Source organism: Cervus elaphus, chromosome 10, assembly GCF_910594005.1.
Source record: "Cervus elaphus chromosome 10, mCerEla1.1, whole genome shotgun sequence".
Classification (NCBI taxonomy): Eukaryota; Metazoa; Chordata; class Mammalia; order Artiodactyla; family Cervidae; genus Cervus; species Cervus elaphus.
Genome location: NC_057824.1, coordinates 15,751,034 through 15,767,051, shown reverse-complemented (window position 1 = coordinate 15,767,051; position 16,018 = coordinate 15,751,034). Strand labels below are relative to the sequence as shown.

The 16,018-nt window shown below is 68.4% G+C and overlaps 1 protein-coding gene across 6 annotated transcripts in view; it reads right to left on the bottom strand.

Annotated features, from left to right (window-relative positions):
* Positions 1-15,397, bottom strand: part of CACNA1H (calcium voltage-gated channel subunit alpha1 H) — a 57,102-nt gene extending 41,705 nt beyond the window's left edge. For 2 of the 6 annotated variants that reach the window (XM_043915814.1, XM_043915815.1), the window contains exons 1-2: positions 15,233-15,397; positions 14,646-14,956 (exon numbers count right to left, since the gene is read on the bottom strand). In XM_043915814.1, the coding sequence (XP_043771749.1) occupies positions 14,646-14,938 (293 nt within the window). In that variant the 5' untranslated portion in view covers positions 14,939-14,956; positions 15,233-15,397. Of the gene's footprint in view, positions 1-14,645; positions 14,957-15,222 lie in introns of all 6 variants that reach the window. The other 4 variants (XM_043915810.1, XM_043915816.1, XM_043915812.1 and 1 more) reach the window with 3 other exon arrangements.
* Positions 15,398-16,018: the final 621 nt, after the last annotated feature.

Below are 16,018 nucleotides of genomic sequence, written 5' to 3'. Positions count from 1 at the left end.
CAGCCGGCCAGGACCGGCCCCCCCAGCCCAGGTGGCTCTGCCAAGGAAAGCTGCCACCAGCCTCCCAGGTTGGGCCTCACTCTCCTACCCACCCACCGGGGACCCGCGGGATGCCTGACGCCCCAAACACACTCACACAGCTCCACAGGCGCCAGAGTGACCAAACGCTGCCTCTTTTGGCATGAGGGTTACACTCAGCCCAGTTCCCTCCCGGTCGTCAGTTCCGAGCATGTCTCCCCAAAGGCAATGGGGCACCAGGGGACGAAGATGAAATACACAGGTTCACACTAAAGCGGGTGCGGACGAGGGTCCCGGCCAGCAGAGGGTCCCGGCCTGCTGACGCCCTGCCCAGCCCCCTCCAGAGGATGTTCAGGAAGGGGGCGGCAAAACGGGGGCATACCCGGTCGGCATGGCAACCAGGAAGTCAGCCCGACCTCAGCCAGACCATTATGGCTGGAGAGTGAGGCGTATTTTCTAATTAATGTGGGAGAGGCGACATTGATCCTGGGTCTGTGGTTAACGAGACGGGGGACCTGCAGGGGGCCTATGCAGGCCTGTTTTTCCCACCAGGCTCTCCCCCTGCCCCCCGAGCCTCCCCACCTTCTCTAGTCCCTCTTTTAAGGTAAAACTCAGACCAGGCCACAGCTGACTCTACCCGGCTTCAGATTCCACACTGTGCCGGCCCAGAGAAAGGCCCGGAAGGCGTGGGGAGGGGGCCGCCCCCTGTGGAGGGCGGGTGGTGGCCAGCTGGCGGCCCAGAGACGCCCAACCAGGAGGCCACTGCGGGGTGGGCAGGGCTGAGGGTCTGGAGGCGAGCCCCCAGTGGTGCCCACCAGGCAGCTGGAGCACGGTGGAGGTGGGAGGCGCCTGGGAGGGGCGCGGGGGGGCACTGACTCTCCCTGCCCGGCCTCCAGAGCTCTGCAGATAAACAGTCTAAATTAGGAATTAAAACGTCGTTCGCTCCCACCAGCAGACAGGCCAGCCGTATTTCAAACGTGCAGGAAACACCCCGGCCTCCTCCTGGAGCCCCAGACTTCCCAGTGTGGGTCTGCAGGGTCAGCAAGCAGAGGTCAAGGTCAAGGTCGAGCGCAGCACAGCCTGCTCTGCCCCGACTGGGGCCCTGCAAGCCGGCAGGCTCAGAGCAGGGCCGGGACCCCAGCCCACTGTACAGTCATGTGCTCTGCCGGGGCCTCCCACGAGGCTCTGAGAAGGCCAGGATCCCCCACCGGGGCAGGGGTGGCACTGGGAATCCCCTCCTGACTCCCCCCCACCCCCTGCCCCAGGGGAGGCCTCCGTGGGTGCTGGGCAAGGATGTCTGCCCTCAGGCACTGCCTGGGCCCCGTGGGGCTGCAGCCCCTCCTTTCCCGGCTCCAGGGCCCACCCTCCCCCAGCTTCCTGCCCTCTCACTCCCAGGGGGGCGGGGGGGGGGGTTGCAGCCTGGAACAGGGCACAGCCCTGGGAGTGAGCACTTGGCGGTGGAATTCCAGCCATCAACGAACTGGAGGCTCATCTCTGAATTCCAGCTGGAGGATGCCTGCTCCACCACAGGTCAGCCCACGGGCCGCCAGGCTGGTCCAGAGGATGTCACCGCTGGGGAGCGTGGGGAGATGATTCAGGACCAAGGCGCAGATGGGAGAGGGAGGTGCATCGGGTGCTGGGAGGGCTGAATCGGCAATGCAGGGGGCCCCCCGAGTGCCCCTCCCCCCACAGGGGCCCCTGCACGGCCGCCATGTGGGCCTGCCCCAGGCTGGGAGGAGATGCTTCCTGGGGTGTCAGCTGTCCTGGGGCCCTGCTCTGACCCCTGCACTGATGCCCCACAGGGACCACGAGTCTGGGGGACGGTGGCGGAGATGGCCCTCCTCCAGCAGCTTATAGAGGAAGCCACTGGCTGGGCGTTGGGGCACCTTGAAACTGTCACCCCACAAGTCACAAATCCTAGCCACAAAGAGTCAGCAGACACAAGCCTGGCCACACCTCAGGCCACAGCCACTGAGACAGAGAAAGACAGAGAGCCTGGGGGACCGACCCACGGAACCCAAATGGCCAGGGTGGACACTGGTATCTGATCACAGACACCGCCCAGCCCGCCTCTGCCCTGTCTCACGGGGCTGCTGGGAGGACCCGTGGAGCCGCCTGCAGACACCGCTTCACACGCCTTCGCCCAACACCTCTGCCTGGACACTCTGGCCATGAGGAGGCAGAGCTGCCCAGCCCTTCTGCCTATGGCCAGTGTCTCCACCGGGATGAGAGGAAACCACACAGAGGAGCGGGCCCTGCATGCCCTGGGCACTGCTGGGCAGCGGGTGCTGGTGGCCCACGACTCCCGGCTCTGTGCAGAGCTGAGGCCACTCCGCGCATTAACCTGTCCAGCGTGGCGACTTCGGGGAGCAGGGCAGGAGCATGTGGTCAGGAGAGGGTGACCATGTGACAGGCCCGGGTAGCCATGGACTCCAGGGGACAACACTTGGATCCAACAGCTCTGGGGAGGTGCCATGGGTTGAATGGCTCAGACCCTGGACCTCAGAACATGGCTGTGTTGTTTGGAAACGGTGCTTTCAAAGGGGTATGGAGGGTAAAAAGAGGTCGCCGGATTGGACCCTAACACAGACCACATCTTTGTAAGAAAAGATGAGCACAGACACACACACAGCAGCACCATAGGGAGACGACAGCTACAGGCCAGGGTCAGAGGCCCCAGGCTGCCCGGGAACATGCCAGCTCCCGCCCCTGAGCGCTCCACCCGCTGTTCCCCACGGGCACTGAGCCCCTGCTGGTGCCAGCCTCCACCCCACCCCCACCCCGAGCATCACACACGCTGGCCCGAGCAAAGGGGCAACCCTCAGGGCTTCTCTTTCCAACAAAAGGCCACACGCCACGGTCCGCGCGCCTCCGTTTCCTGAGTCTGGGGAGCCCAAGGTGTGGGCCTTGGAAGGAGGTGGGTTGGCCAGCGGCGGGGACGCCCTGGTCACAGGCGAGCCGGCCGAGGAGCCCTGGGGTCGCCAGGCCTGGAGCAGCCCTCGGCATGCTAAATCGCTTTATGTAACTCGGGCCAGGCCGGTAAACCAGGAGCCCGGCTGGGGATTAGTGACAGGCGTTGCCACGGCAACCTGATTAGTCGGAAACGTGTCGTCTTCGGGCCTGGCGCTGCTCTGCAGAGGTAAAAGGAAACCCCAGAGATTCATTAGCAACAGGTTCCCATGGCAACCGTGCCAAGCTCATTAATAATTTTTTTTTATTCCTAGTGTGGGTGTTGAAATTCTCCAGAGGGCTGATGGAGGCACGGATCCGGGCAAACACACGCAGCTACTCCCCCCACAGCCTGGCACCACCCTGCCCATGTGCCTGCCTGTGTGCCGGGGCGCGGCACCTGGCAGGCCACACATTTCCGACGGCCGCGCCTGAAAGGTCCATTGAAGGGAGACCCGGGTTAGAAGGGCTGCCCAACCCAGGAGGCCACCAAGACCCTCTTCCACCCTGACCGGGCAGTGCTGCCCACCGCCCAGGAGACACCCCAGGAGCATCTGCAGGAGGGCAGGTGGGCAAGCCCTGCTCCTCGGTGGGCTCAGGCTCAGGGCAGGGGGCGGTGTGGTCTCTGCTGCCCACCGCCTCCTCTCTGCGGACTACCACTGAGACTGCTGCAGATCCACGGGCTTAGAGACCCAGGTCCAGGGCACAAGGGGGTAGGAAATAGGCGCTGCTTTGGAAAATGCTTTGGCATCTCAGGCACTCTGACACAGTTCCCTGTAAGCGGGCAATTCCGCTCCGGGTGCATGCCCAACTCGGACACGACTGCTCATGGCAGCACTGCTCACAGTGGAAAGGTGCAAACAGCCAGGCCCACCGGCAGTGAACGAGGAGACAACGTCCCACCACGTTGGCCCCAAAAGGAGCAGCGCACCCTCCCGCTATGGCCCAGACAAGCCCAGAGGACACGCGTTCAGAGAGACACCAGACACACGGTCACTTCTCGCGGTTCTGCTCCTATGAAATGCCCAGAGGCGGCACATCCGGAGACAGAATGCAGGCCAGGGGCAGGGTTGGGGGGGCCCAGGGCCACGGGTGGTGACTGCTGATGGGGACAGGGTCTCCTTCTGCAACAAAGCCTCAGAACTGCTGCACAGCTGTGACCAGAGCAGAGAACAGAGTGTGTGACTAGCACAGTGCGTGGCCTTACGTCTCGACGATGCTGAGAGAAAGCGGGCGTCTGGGTGTGCCTGAGCTCCGAACTCCCGGGACGTGCAGGCACCCACTCTGACCCGCTGTTTCCTCATCGGCCGACAGGACTTGGGTGAGAAGTGCCCCAGGCCTGAGCCACAGTGAGGGTCTCCCTGCGGCAAACGGTGAGCCTGGTTACCACTGTTCCTCCGCCCTGAGGTCAGAGGTGAGCAGGTGCCTGAACCACAGGGACATGTAGCAACACGACCCAGAGCCCAGCACGGCCTTCCAGGCCGAGGGACACCCCGGGAAGGACCCAGCATGCTGAGCGGCCTGCCCTCCGCCCGCCCATGTCCTGGTGACACCCGAGTGAGAAAACACGAACACAGAGGCCCTGCCGCTCAGTCGGGTCGCTGGGTTTGAATCTATGAACGGGCCATGTGGACGCAGGACATGTGGCCCAGTGGTGTCTGCGGGGTGGCCAAGAGGTGGCCGCAGGGTGTCCTTCCCCGCGGGCCCCAAGCCAGTTCTCCCCACCTCTCCCTCCTGTCCCCTCGACCCAGATTTCAGTGGCTCTGGAACAGCACCGAGGAGTTCCGGGAAGCCCAGCGTCTGCCACGCAGACCCGCACCAGGGACACGCTGCCTGAGCCCCCCGCCCCAGGCCCCACCGGCCGGCGATCCCGATGCTGCCCCCGGCTCTAGACCGCTCCTTGGGGCACTGAGGGGCTACTGAGATCCTTCCTAGGGACCCCAAGGCTCCACGCTCAGCCAATCTCCTTCCGCCTTCAAGGCACCCCAGACAGTCCGCCCGTGGCCTCCTGCCCCTGCTGGGGGCTCACCCCGCCTCTCCCAGCGTCTGCACCCCATGTGGGGCATCCTTCGCATCCTGCAGCCCACTGAACCACATGACCGAGCCCATGTGTCCATGGAATCCAAGCTGCCGGAGCGCCTGGCCCGCCACACCCGAGGCACAGCATGTGTCGGCCAAACACAGTGGCCATCCGGAGTCACGGGGGCCCAGCAGGCCCAGTCCCATCCCGGGGCCAGAGCTGGGTGGCTGCCCTGCCAGCAGGACTCGGGACGCGTCCTCATCCATCTCGATGAGGCGCTAATGCAGGCTGACTCATCAGACTGCGGGCCGGCCAGGCGACTGCTTGAAAGACAAAGGGACGCGTGGGGCGAGCTGGTGCCCCCACCTGGCCGGGAGAGGGTCACCCCCCGCACCTCCCAGTCACCCCCTTGCACCGTCCCACGGGCTCACGCACCCCTGAGGCACATGTGGCAACAGCAGCTTCAAAAATCAGTGGACGCAGGCCAGTGCTCAGTGGGCCCTCCAGGCCGCCCCTTCTAAGGGGAGCACCGAGGCCCCCCGGCCCTGCGGCTCCTGTCAGACGTCCCCACACCTGTCTCCTCGCCTCCACGCCAGGAGCCTGACCTTCAGACGGGCACCCAGGGGCCCCCCACCCAGCCTCAGCTGCCCCCAGCAGCCCCAGAACACTCACGCTGTGCAGGCCTTCACACCCCAGTCCTGTAGACCACCCCGCAGGTCCACCCCGAATGCTGCCCACCAGCCGTGGTCGTCCTCAGCCTCAGTGAGACCTGGGTCTCATCTGTCTGTGTGTCCTCTGCCTCCTGCCCTCGCCCGCCCCCCCAGCCAAGCACAGCCCCTGAGCCCCCGCCCACTGGGAAGGAGCCTCACAGCCTGGAGGGAGCCCAGTCCGCCCGTGCCGGGGCCCTGGGGACCAGGAGAGCCAGGCTTGGGGCAGGGCCCCCACCCGGGCTGAGGAACCCCAGGGCTGGGCTCCGGGTGGGGGGCGTCAGGGGAGTCCAGCTCCAGGACCGAGGCCGCCTCTTTCCTGGCTACCTGGGGCAGCGCCTGGCAGGAGAGAGTGTGGCAGCAGCCAGCCAGACCCCCCTGGAGCCTCTGTGGCTGGAGCGGGTCCCCAGCTGGGAGCAGGTCGTCCACGCAGCATTCCGCAGGATGCCTGTGGTGGCCAGAGTCTCGGGACAGAGCCAGGCGAGGCTGGACACCGGGGCTCCTGCCACGGCCACTGCACTCCAGCCGCCTGGGGCAGCGGCGAGCCCCACAGCACAGGTCACTCGCTGAGCGAGGGTCCCAGACGCCCACAGGGTCTGTGCAGGCTCCATCTGGTGGAAAGGCAGCTAAAGGCCTAACATCCTGGACAGACACCTCCTCAGGAACATCCCCCACCCCAGGTGGGCGACCTCCCAAGAACCCCAGAGACGCAACCGTTTGAGGTCTGACCAGGCCTCCCTGGTGACGAGGCCTCCAAATGACCGACTTCACGGCTGGTTTTGCCTGCATGGCCGAGCTCCTCGTGGCGAGCAGAGGCTGGCCTGGGGTGGATGGTCCGATGTACCTGGCAAGGACCACCTCCCACCAGCCCGTCCCCACCACCTGCCTCTGCCTCCAGGGGCAAGCCCAGGTGTGCGAGCTGGGGAGGGCCCCCGAAACAAGGCACCGCAGCACAGGGCTCACACTGCAGGAATTCTCACAGCCCAGCGGCCGGGAGTCCGCGACGGGGGGTCAGCAGGCCACGTGGGGACCCATCCAGGCCCCTCCCAGACTCTGGAGGCTGAAGGAACTGTGATCCTGGGCGTGTGGCCGCCTCACGCAGCAACTGCTTCCAGCCTCACGCGGTCTCTCCCGGCATCTGCGTCCCCTCCTCTTAGAGGACACCCATCAGGGAGTCCAGGGCCCCCCAGCCCAATCTGACCTCATCCGAACATGACCACGTCTGCAAAGACCCTACTTCCCCACGAGGTCACTTTCTGAGGTTCAAGTGGACATGAATTCAGAGGCACGCTCCAGCCAGCGCACCAGCCTACCCGCGTCAGTCTGTGCGGACGATGGGCACACCCACAGCCACACTGACGCCCAGCCTGCCCGCTCCGACCGCCCCGGCGCCCCCACTGGCCTGGTCAATCTGCCTGGGGCTGTGGCGACGCTCCCAGCTTAGGGCAAGGGCCCCCAGTGCTGCTGCCCTCCCATCTGCTTTTCTCCACCCCCGTCGCAGGCTCCCTGAAGCCCTCAAGGGCCTGCCGTCCCCAGCCCGTGGCCAGCACAGAGGGCAGAGCCTGGAACATGCACACAGCTCCACGTGGGCTTGGGGGACACGTGTGTCCCATCCCGCCAACAGGTGGACACCTGCGCAGTCACAGGAAGCACTGAGCTCCAGGCTGAGCCAGGCTGGCCCCAGACCCCCCAGGGTGCCCACAGGCGGCTCAAAGGTCAGTCTGGTGGCGCCAAGTGGGCGGCCTGGGCCTGGGAGCTGAAACCTGCGGGGAGGCCCCACGGGCCCTGCCCAAGAGGCCTTCCCTGGCCAGGGGGGCCGAGGAGGCCCCGCCGTGAGCCCGGGCCCGCCCGCTCGGCTCCTCAGGCGTGCTCCCGGGGAGCGGCCGGCGGTCAGGCCAGCCTAGCAGATGGGCTCTGACTACCCGACCTCCCCGGGCAGGCGGGACTGGGGCCCCCGCTGGTACACGCCTGCCCCTCAGCGCAGCACGGCCAGGTCCGGGAGGCAGGCCGGTCCCCCAGGCCCGAGCCCACCCCCTCGCTGCATCGGCCTTCACTGACACAGACTGGGCCCCCTGAGAGGTCCCACTGCCTCCCGGGACGTCTCCCAGCCCCTGCCTGCTTAACACCTGATGCTGCCCACCCTCCCTGCAGGCTGGGGTGGGGAGACGCAGGCACGCTCAGAGCGGGGAGGTGGCTGCACCTCCGGTCATGCCTCCGAAGCCTCCACGGCTCAGCCCTCTCAGCAGCTGCTCTGAGCTGGACGAGACCTTCACCCCCCGCACTGGGATGCCCCACAAACACCACTCTGTCGGCGACGGAAAAGGAAGAGGGGCCGTGAGGGAGATACCGAGGCGTGTGAGGGGCCAGCACCCAGGCTGACGGAGGGGCCCCCAGAGGCCCCAGCCTAGCCGCGGGGATGTCAGGGGCCCTGGCCCCCAAAGAGGTGTCAGGGTGCCCCCACGACCATCCTCAGGAGAGCGACAGCCCGAAACACAACCACCCCGCCAGGGCCCCCGCCGGGTGCCAGTGAGCAGGCGGGCAGCAGAGAGGCCCCGGCAGCCCAGAAAAGGGGTGCTGTCCCCGCTGCTCCGGTGCCCTGACCCCACCTGGGAGCGGCGGGGAGGGGCCAGCATGAGCAAGCAGGCTGGCCACCGCCTCATGCCAGGCTCTTGGCACCGGCATCAGGTCGGGCTCTGCCCAGTCCAGGCAGCGGACAGGGGCTGTGCCCACCCACAGGACTGGCCTGTCCCCCAGCCCCAAGCGGGCGGGGAGAGGGGGGCTGCTGGCCGCCTCCCTGTGCTGCCTGCCTGCTGGCCACCCCGAGCACCACCCCCCGCCCCCCTCACCCCCCGGCCCCGCCCAGAACGCGAGCCTCTCACTAACGTCGGCTCCCTCCGTGCCAGAGCAGTTTAGGCGGCTCCATGTGGGAGGGAGAGCTGACGCCAGAGAGCGCTGGGCCACCTGGACTGTCCCAGACCTAGCAGGACAGGCGGGCCGGTTGCAGCCAGACAGCCCCTGCGGGGTGGGCCCAGCCCTCTACCAAATCTGCCTCCAACCCCGGCCAAGGGTGAGGCTGACACGGGGCTGCCCGGGACACGGCCCTGGTCCTTGTTGGCATCATGCTCAGGAAAGGGGGTGTTCCTGGGACCCCTGAAGCCCCCTCACATCCGGGAGCCACCGGGGGCCACAGAGGCGGGCGGCTCCCACCATGCTGCTCCCTGCCCGCTCCGGTCCCGGGGACACAGAGGTGGCAGCGTCCCTACTGGTACGCTCTAATTGAGCACATCCATCAGCTGTCCCCACTGATCGGAGCTCCGGGCTCGGCCAGCGCTGGCGACACCCCGCCCGCCCGGCACCAGAGGAGCCCACGCCCCGGGGCCGGGAACACCGGGGCCCTCGCGCCTGCGAGGCTACGCAGGGCAGCACAGCCTCGCCTCCCTGCAGGCGTGTGTGCACGTGTGCGTGTGCGCGTGTGTGTTTGGCGGGGCCCCTCCTGACGAAACGACAAGCCGCTACTCACTCCGTGAAGACAGCAGAGGCACGCGGCCCCATCTGTCATCTGAGGCGGGCGCGGCGCGCAGGCTCTGGGGACGCTGCCCGAACTCGCTGCCAGCTCGCCAGGGCTGGGCCGCTCGCCTCCCAGACCCGCCAGGGAGCCGGGCCCTAAATCACCGCTGCGGCTGCCAGGATGGGCGCCCGCCTGGAAACTCAGCCGAGGCCCACGTGACTCAGAGGTGTTCCCGCTTCTGTCAAAGAGAACCGCTGGGGGGAGGAGGAAGCAACTGGTCCTCTGTACCCCTTGCGAGGAGGAGAGAAAGGGAAACTGGCCCACTCGGCCGGCTGGCAGGGCGGCCACCCCTTCCCAGGCAGGCAGGCACACGCCCGTGAAAGGAGGTAACGCGTTCCCGCCCGACCTTGACGGCAGGGCCAAGGTCTGGACTCCGAGCCGCACACAGGCTGCACGGACTCAGCCCGACGATGTTTGACAGGCCGGCCCATCCCCCGCATTCCTTCCCATCCTGACCCTGGAGCCGGGCGTTTCGCCAGCTCCGGGAGGGCGAGGGGGGTACCCAGACCACCTCTGAGCACTGCACCGTGCCAGGGAGGGCACCCACAGCCTCCCGCAGCAGAATAGAATTTGGGTGGTCACCACGGGGCGCCCACGGCCTCCCCTCGGACCCTGCGCCACCCTCCACCTGCCCTGTCCTCCACTTCTCCCCAGAGTGGTCCCAACACGGCCCCTCCCGGAGAACGAGACCCAGCCCGGCAGGCAGCAGGCCCGGCCCGAGGCCCCAGGCCAGCCGGTCACCCGTCTGCCACACTCACAGGCCTCTCTGGTCGCCCTGCCCCCTCGCCCCACCTCAGCACATCCGCCACCCCTCCTGCCGAGGGCCATGTGCCGTCCACCTCGGGGCCTTTGCACGTGTCACTTGGCTGCCTGGGCCAGCCCTGCTCCCCGTCCACCCTCCCCTCTCCTCCCCCCAAGGTCCCCGTGAGCAGGGGGCTCCCTGACTCCCAGCCCCCAGCGGCCTCCACCCGACCCACCCGGCCCCAGGACCCGCAGCAGTCAGGCTAGAGGCCGACACGCAGTGGAAGTGGCCTGCTGGGAGGACCCGGAGCCCAGGACAGGGCCCAGGAGGGTCTGCACAGTGAGGCCGCCCAGCCCCCCGCACACAGCACCCCCGGGCCCAGGAGGGAAGCAGGTGTGGGGGCGGGGGCAGTGCTCACGTCACCGTGTGTCAGCGTGCCCCACACAGGCACTTCATCAGTGCTCCTGGCGTCTGCCGACTAATCAGGCCGCCAGGAGCTGAAGGGACACGAACCGTCTGCCTGCATCAGGGCCCCGCAGGAGCCCGGGCAGGGAACGGGGCGAGTCTAGAAGTCTAGGCCCCTGCAGGCTGAGGGTGAGCCAGGACCCTTCCCGGGCAGTCTCATGGCAGTGAGTGACTCAGACACAGCCAGGGCCCTCCCAGGCAGACATACCTCAACTCACCCCAATTTCCCCTTCTACACCCCATGCCTTCCTGGACCTTGCACTCACCCAAAGAGTCCAGCCCAGCCTCACCTCCTCCAGGAAGCCCTCCTCAACACACCAGCCAAGAGACGAACGTGTCACAGCTCGGCTCTAAACTCAGGGTCCCACGGGATCTCAGGCCTGGGTCCAAAGACCCCAGGAGCAGGCACCCCAGGGACAGGGCTCCCCCTCCCAACCTCCTGCAGGTTCTCTGAGATCACCTCTCCACTGTGCCCCCCTCCACTGGCTCTCAGGGTAATGTCCTTGACCAGGGCTTCCCCCGTACCCCACCCCAGGACACGTGCCCTCAGATCCGGGGGCAGGGGGCTGGGCAGGCCAGAGACACATGGACACACACCCAGCAGCTCCTTCCAAGTCAGAGGAAGTGGGGGTGGCCCTGTCAGCCTGGGTCCCACCGGCCGAGGGGCAGCAGGCCCCCAGTCTGGGAGCTCCAGGTCCAGGGCAGCATCGGGACGAGGGCCCAGGACCAGGCGCTGGGGTGGGCGTGCTCGTGAGATGGAATGCCCCCCGGGCCTGGGCTTCATAAAGTGCTCAGCGGTCGCAGGCTTAGGAAGGGGAGGACATGGACCGTCCACTCACGGCCAGTCCGTGGGGCCAGGGGGGGCGGTGGGGGCAGATGGGGGCCTGTCCCCTTGCACCCCCACGCTCCACATGTCCTCACTGGGGCGCCCGCTGGGAGCCAAGGCGCTGGCAGCGAGCATGGGGGAGCGGCAGGACAGCCTGCGACCGCAGTGTCCACAAGACACCTTCAAGGACCTGGACGCTGGGCCTCACCTCCCTGCTGGGCAGGGCCCTGCCAAACCCGCGGACACGGGAGCCAGGCCGGGCTCACCCAGCGCTGTCCTCGGGCGGCCCTGTGACCTTGCCACGTCCTCTGTCTCCTCTGAGCCCTGCGCCTGGGTGTCTGCTGCCGGGCCCCTGGGACACACCTGGGCACGACCACCACCCCCGAGCCCCCAGGTGCCCCCGCGGCCAACCCCCAGCGCCTCGGCGCCCAGACGGGGCCACAGCTGGCCTCCACGGCTCCCGGAGAGGTGGCGGCAGGGCCCCCTTCCCTGCCAGCGAGCACCCCTGGGAGGCCCCGCCCGGCTTGGGTGCTGGGACGCGGCAGTCTCATCACAGGCAGCGCGAGTCAGGAACCCCGGGGGAGCCCGGGCGGAACACAGCCCCGCGGCGCGGGCTGCAACACAGATCCCACCCACCTTCCGCTATAAATAAACCTGTGTAGGAGACACAGCACTCGACCCAAAAGTTCCAGCACCATTATATTTTCAAAAAGCAAAGTAAATCAATAAGGACGCCGGCCGCCCTTGGGAGCTCCTCTGCTGTGGACCCGACATCCTTCATAACAAAGACAGGACACGCGTGCTCGTCTGTGTGGGGGGCCGTCCACGTCAGGCGGGGGTTCCCGAAAGTCCGGGCTTGAGGAAGGCCCCTGCCCGTGTTCCCACTGCCGGTCTCGTCCCCGCGCGGGGCTGGGCTCGGCGGACCGGCTGGGGTTCTGCCCGCCTCTGGGGAGTGTGGAGTGGCTTCACGGCATGTGGGTTCCCAGAGCAGACCCAGTCACCCCATCTCCCTCTCCAAGTTTACCCTCTGCAGCAGGAGAAGGTCCAGGGAAGGACGCTGGGCGCCGCCGGCACGACACCCACCTACAGGGCAGGGGCCGAGGCCGAGGGGTGTCCTCCGGCCGCAGGACAGACACCATGTGGGCTCTGGCAGACCGCAGGCCACCCACCGAACCCCAGCCTCTCACAAGGAACCTGAAGCACTCGGAAAAGGCTTGCTGAGGCCCACGGGCTTCCCTGAGGGGACCGGGCACCCCCCGTCAGGGCACACTGTCTTATCTTAGGTTCTCCCTGCAGCCGAGGCACCCCTGCCCCAGGGCCTGGCACCTGCTGGAGGTCACAGCCGTCCCTACTCGCTGGGGGCCTGACAAGCCCACCCCACTTGACACAGGCAGCCTTTCCATGGCCAAGCCGGGAAAGACGATACCAGGACCCGAGCTCCCCCACACCCTGCCAGTCGGAAGGGTGCTCCCCGATTCCCCGCCCCTGACCCGGCAGGGGGCTCCTCCTCGCCTCTCGACACCCTCCTGCTCCTGGAGTCCCCAGGAGCCCTGCCAGGGACAGACACATGGGCAGGTGGCCCTGCCAGCCCCACCCCCCACCCCCTGGGCGCCCCTCCACCCACGTGGGGCACCCCCCTCCCCTGCACTGAGGAACACAAACAACCTTGTCAGACGTCCCGAAGGACGCAGCCCGCCTGGAACATCCAGAACACAGGGTCAGGCGGGACAGGGACAGGGCGGCCAGACGCGGGGGCTGTCAGGGGAGAGAAAGTGCAGGCCCTGCTCCCACCCTTCCCTGCCTGGCCCCCATGTGCTCCTGCAGATGAAGGACGGGGTGGGGGGGCACCTCCCGTCCCAGGGCCTCAGGGCGCCCACCGTATCCCCCAGCACCCCACCCAGCCAGCCCACCTTCCCACCCAAACCAGGTGGCCTGGGGATGCCCAGGGTTTTGGAGGGAAGACCAGCCTACAGCCCCCCTGCAAGCTCAGCCTGGCAGCTGCTGGGGGCTAACGGGGGGCCGAGGCCCACCCAGGAGCTGTGGGACAAAGGCAGGCAGGGGAGCCTGCTGCCATGCTGGGGCTGCACGCAGCCATGGCCCTCCACCCAGGCCACGACGGACGACCCCTTGCACAATCAGCATTGGGGGCAGTGGGTGGGGGTTGGCTGCTCTGACTCAGCCCACGTTTGGATTTCAGGAAAGAAAAAAAGACAGGGTTTGTTACTTTCCTGCTACACATTCCTCTTTCCTATGTGATGTTTGTACAGTTAGACACACAAGGTAGGAAAAATATATACACGCATCGCTCATGCGGCCTGTCTCCTTCACGTGGACAGGGAAAGTTCACGTGCAAGGTCTCCCCCCAACCAGCCTCCTCTTCTCACCCAGTCCCTCCAAAGGCAAGGGGAGGGAACGCCTGGTGCCCACAGCCCAGCCACCTGGCAGCCAGGGATCCGCGGGAGAACCGGCTGGGACACAGCGAGCCAGGGCCCGCTGCCAGTCCCCATAGACCACCTGCTGGGGGTCCCCAGCTCTGTGACCTGTGTCCCAGAAATGCCCCCTGTCTGACCCAGCTCTGCTCTAGAACCTTCTCTGAAAGTCTGTGTCACTCTCACCAAGAGCAAAAAGAGAGGCCCCTTCCTCTGGGGTCAGGGAAGGACCGGGAGAAGGGACACCAGGGTGCGGGGCGCGTGCCAGCTGCCTCCCTGCCCCCCACCCCCAGCTGCGCATGACTTAAATCAGCCCCAACACCGAGTTCAGCCTGCAAAGGCGAGTTCACAACCGACGTCACCGCCTCTCCCCACGGAAAAGGACCAGCGAGCAGGCACGGCTTCCCGGCCCCCAGGGTCTCCCAGACTCTCCCAAGCGCAAGGGACAGGGAGAAAACTTTGATTCCTTGTTGAGGTCCCGCCGGCCCCCCGCACCCCCCACTGCAGTGAGGATCCTGCCTCAGGCCAGAGGTCCTGTAAACCCGGAGGGAGGAATTCCCGTCCTGACAGGCACCCAGGGGGGCGCAGGCAGTACCCACTTCCCCTCCTGGCCGACCCCTCTCCACCAAGCCCGCGGTGGCCTCGCCGCTTCTCTTCCACCCTCTCTCGTCCGGAGCTGGCTCTGGAGCGGGGACACCCGTTCGGATCAAGAAAGCCGCGGCCGCTGCCCCACAAAGCGCAGCCTGGGGCCGCCTCTCTCTGAGGAGCGCTCCCCTCGCGCCCCTGTACTGCGTCCCCCGCGCACCCAGACGGCGCCGGGGCCAAAGAGCTCGGGCGTGGGAGGCACAAGCGGGAGGGGGTCCCGCGCCCCGGACCCCCATGCCCAGGATCCCCGCACCCCCGGAGACCCGGGAAGGATATGGGTTACAGACCAGCCGGAGACACCAGCTGCGCGGCCGCGTGGTCTGCCCGAGACAGAAGAAGACGGTGGCCGCCAGCGCCGGGTACGGGACGGGCTGCTCCTCGTCGGCGCCCAGCTCCGCGCCGCGCTCGGCCGCCGGACTCTCGGGGGGCGACGCACTGGGCCCCGACCCCCGCTCCGCCTCTGGCCCCGGGGCCCCAGGGCTCGCCGGGGACGCCGCTGCCGCCGGGCCCGGGGCTGGCGCGCCCAGGGGCACGCGGACCTCGTCGACCGCCTGCACGCCCTCGGTCATTGTAGCGGCTGGCAGCACCTGCGGGGGACAGGCGGTGACCAGGTCCCGGGAACGACACCCTCGCCCCCCTCGGGCGGAGCGGGATCCGCGGAAACAGCCACGGCCGCCGGGATGTCTTTGTCTTTTCTCATTAGAGACAAATGCGCCCCCCGCCCCCTCCCGCCGGCGAGGGCTGGGCGGCCCCTCCCCCACCGCCGGGGCGGGGGCCGGCGCCCGAGGGGCTCCCCTGCCGGCCGCCTCAAGTTGAAGAGGGTCCCGGCGCGCAGCGGGGCGCGCGTCCTCACCGTGTCTCACCTCGCTCCGGCTGCCGGCGGCGTCCCCGCGGGCATCGCCCGGGCGGTGCGGTCACAGCGGACCCGGCGCGGCGATCGGCCCCTGCTGGAGCCCCGCCGCCCCCGGCCCGCGCCCCCAGCCCGCGCCCCCGGCCCGCCGGCTCCCGCTCCGGCTCCCGCTCCGGCTCCCGCTCCGGCTGGCCCGGCAGCGACGGCGGCGGCGGCCGGGCGCAGAGGGCTCCGCGAGGCGGCCGGGCGCGGGGCGCCGGGCGCGGGGGGCGCGGACCGGGCGGCGGGGCGGCGAGCGATCGCGGATCCCGACCGCGCTCCGCGCAGGAAACTTCGGAGTGAGCGGCGGGCGGGGCGGGGGCGGGGCGCGGCGGCGGGGGCGGGGCCGGGCCGGGGGCGCGGGGGGGCCTCTCCCGCCCCGGGGCGCGCGCGCCGCCCCTCCCCCGTCGCGGAAGGCGCCCCGCCCCCGCCGGGAAGGCGGAGCAGGGCCCGCCCGCGCCCCCCATCGCGCTCCCACCCTCCCGCTTGGGGCGCGGGGCGCCAGGGGGCGCTCGCGGGGAGGCCGGGCGGGGGCGGGGCGGTGGCGCCGGCGTCTTCCCCGCCCCCAACTGCGGGGGCGGCTGGAGCCGCGGAGGCGGGCCCTCCCCTCCCCGCCGGGGCGCGCACCCAGCCCCTCGGCGCCGCGGGCGGGGGTCGGCGAGGGGGCGGGGCTGCGGGCGTGGGCGGTGCGCGGCGGCAGGGACCGCGGCGGGCGCGCCCCTCCCCCTCCGCATGTGTGTCCTGGGTGTGACCGCGCGTG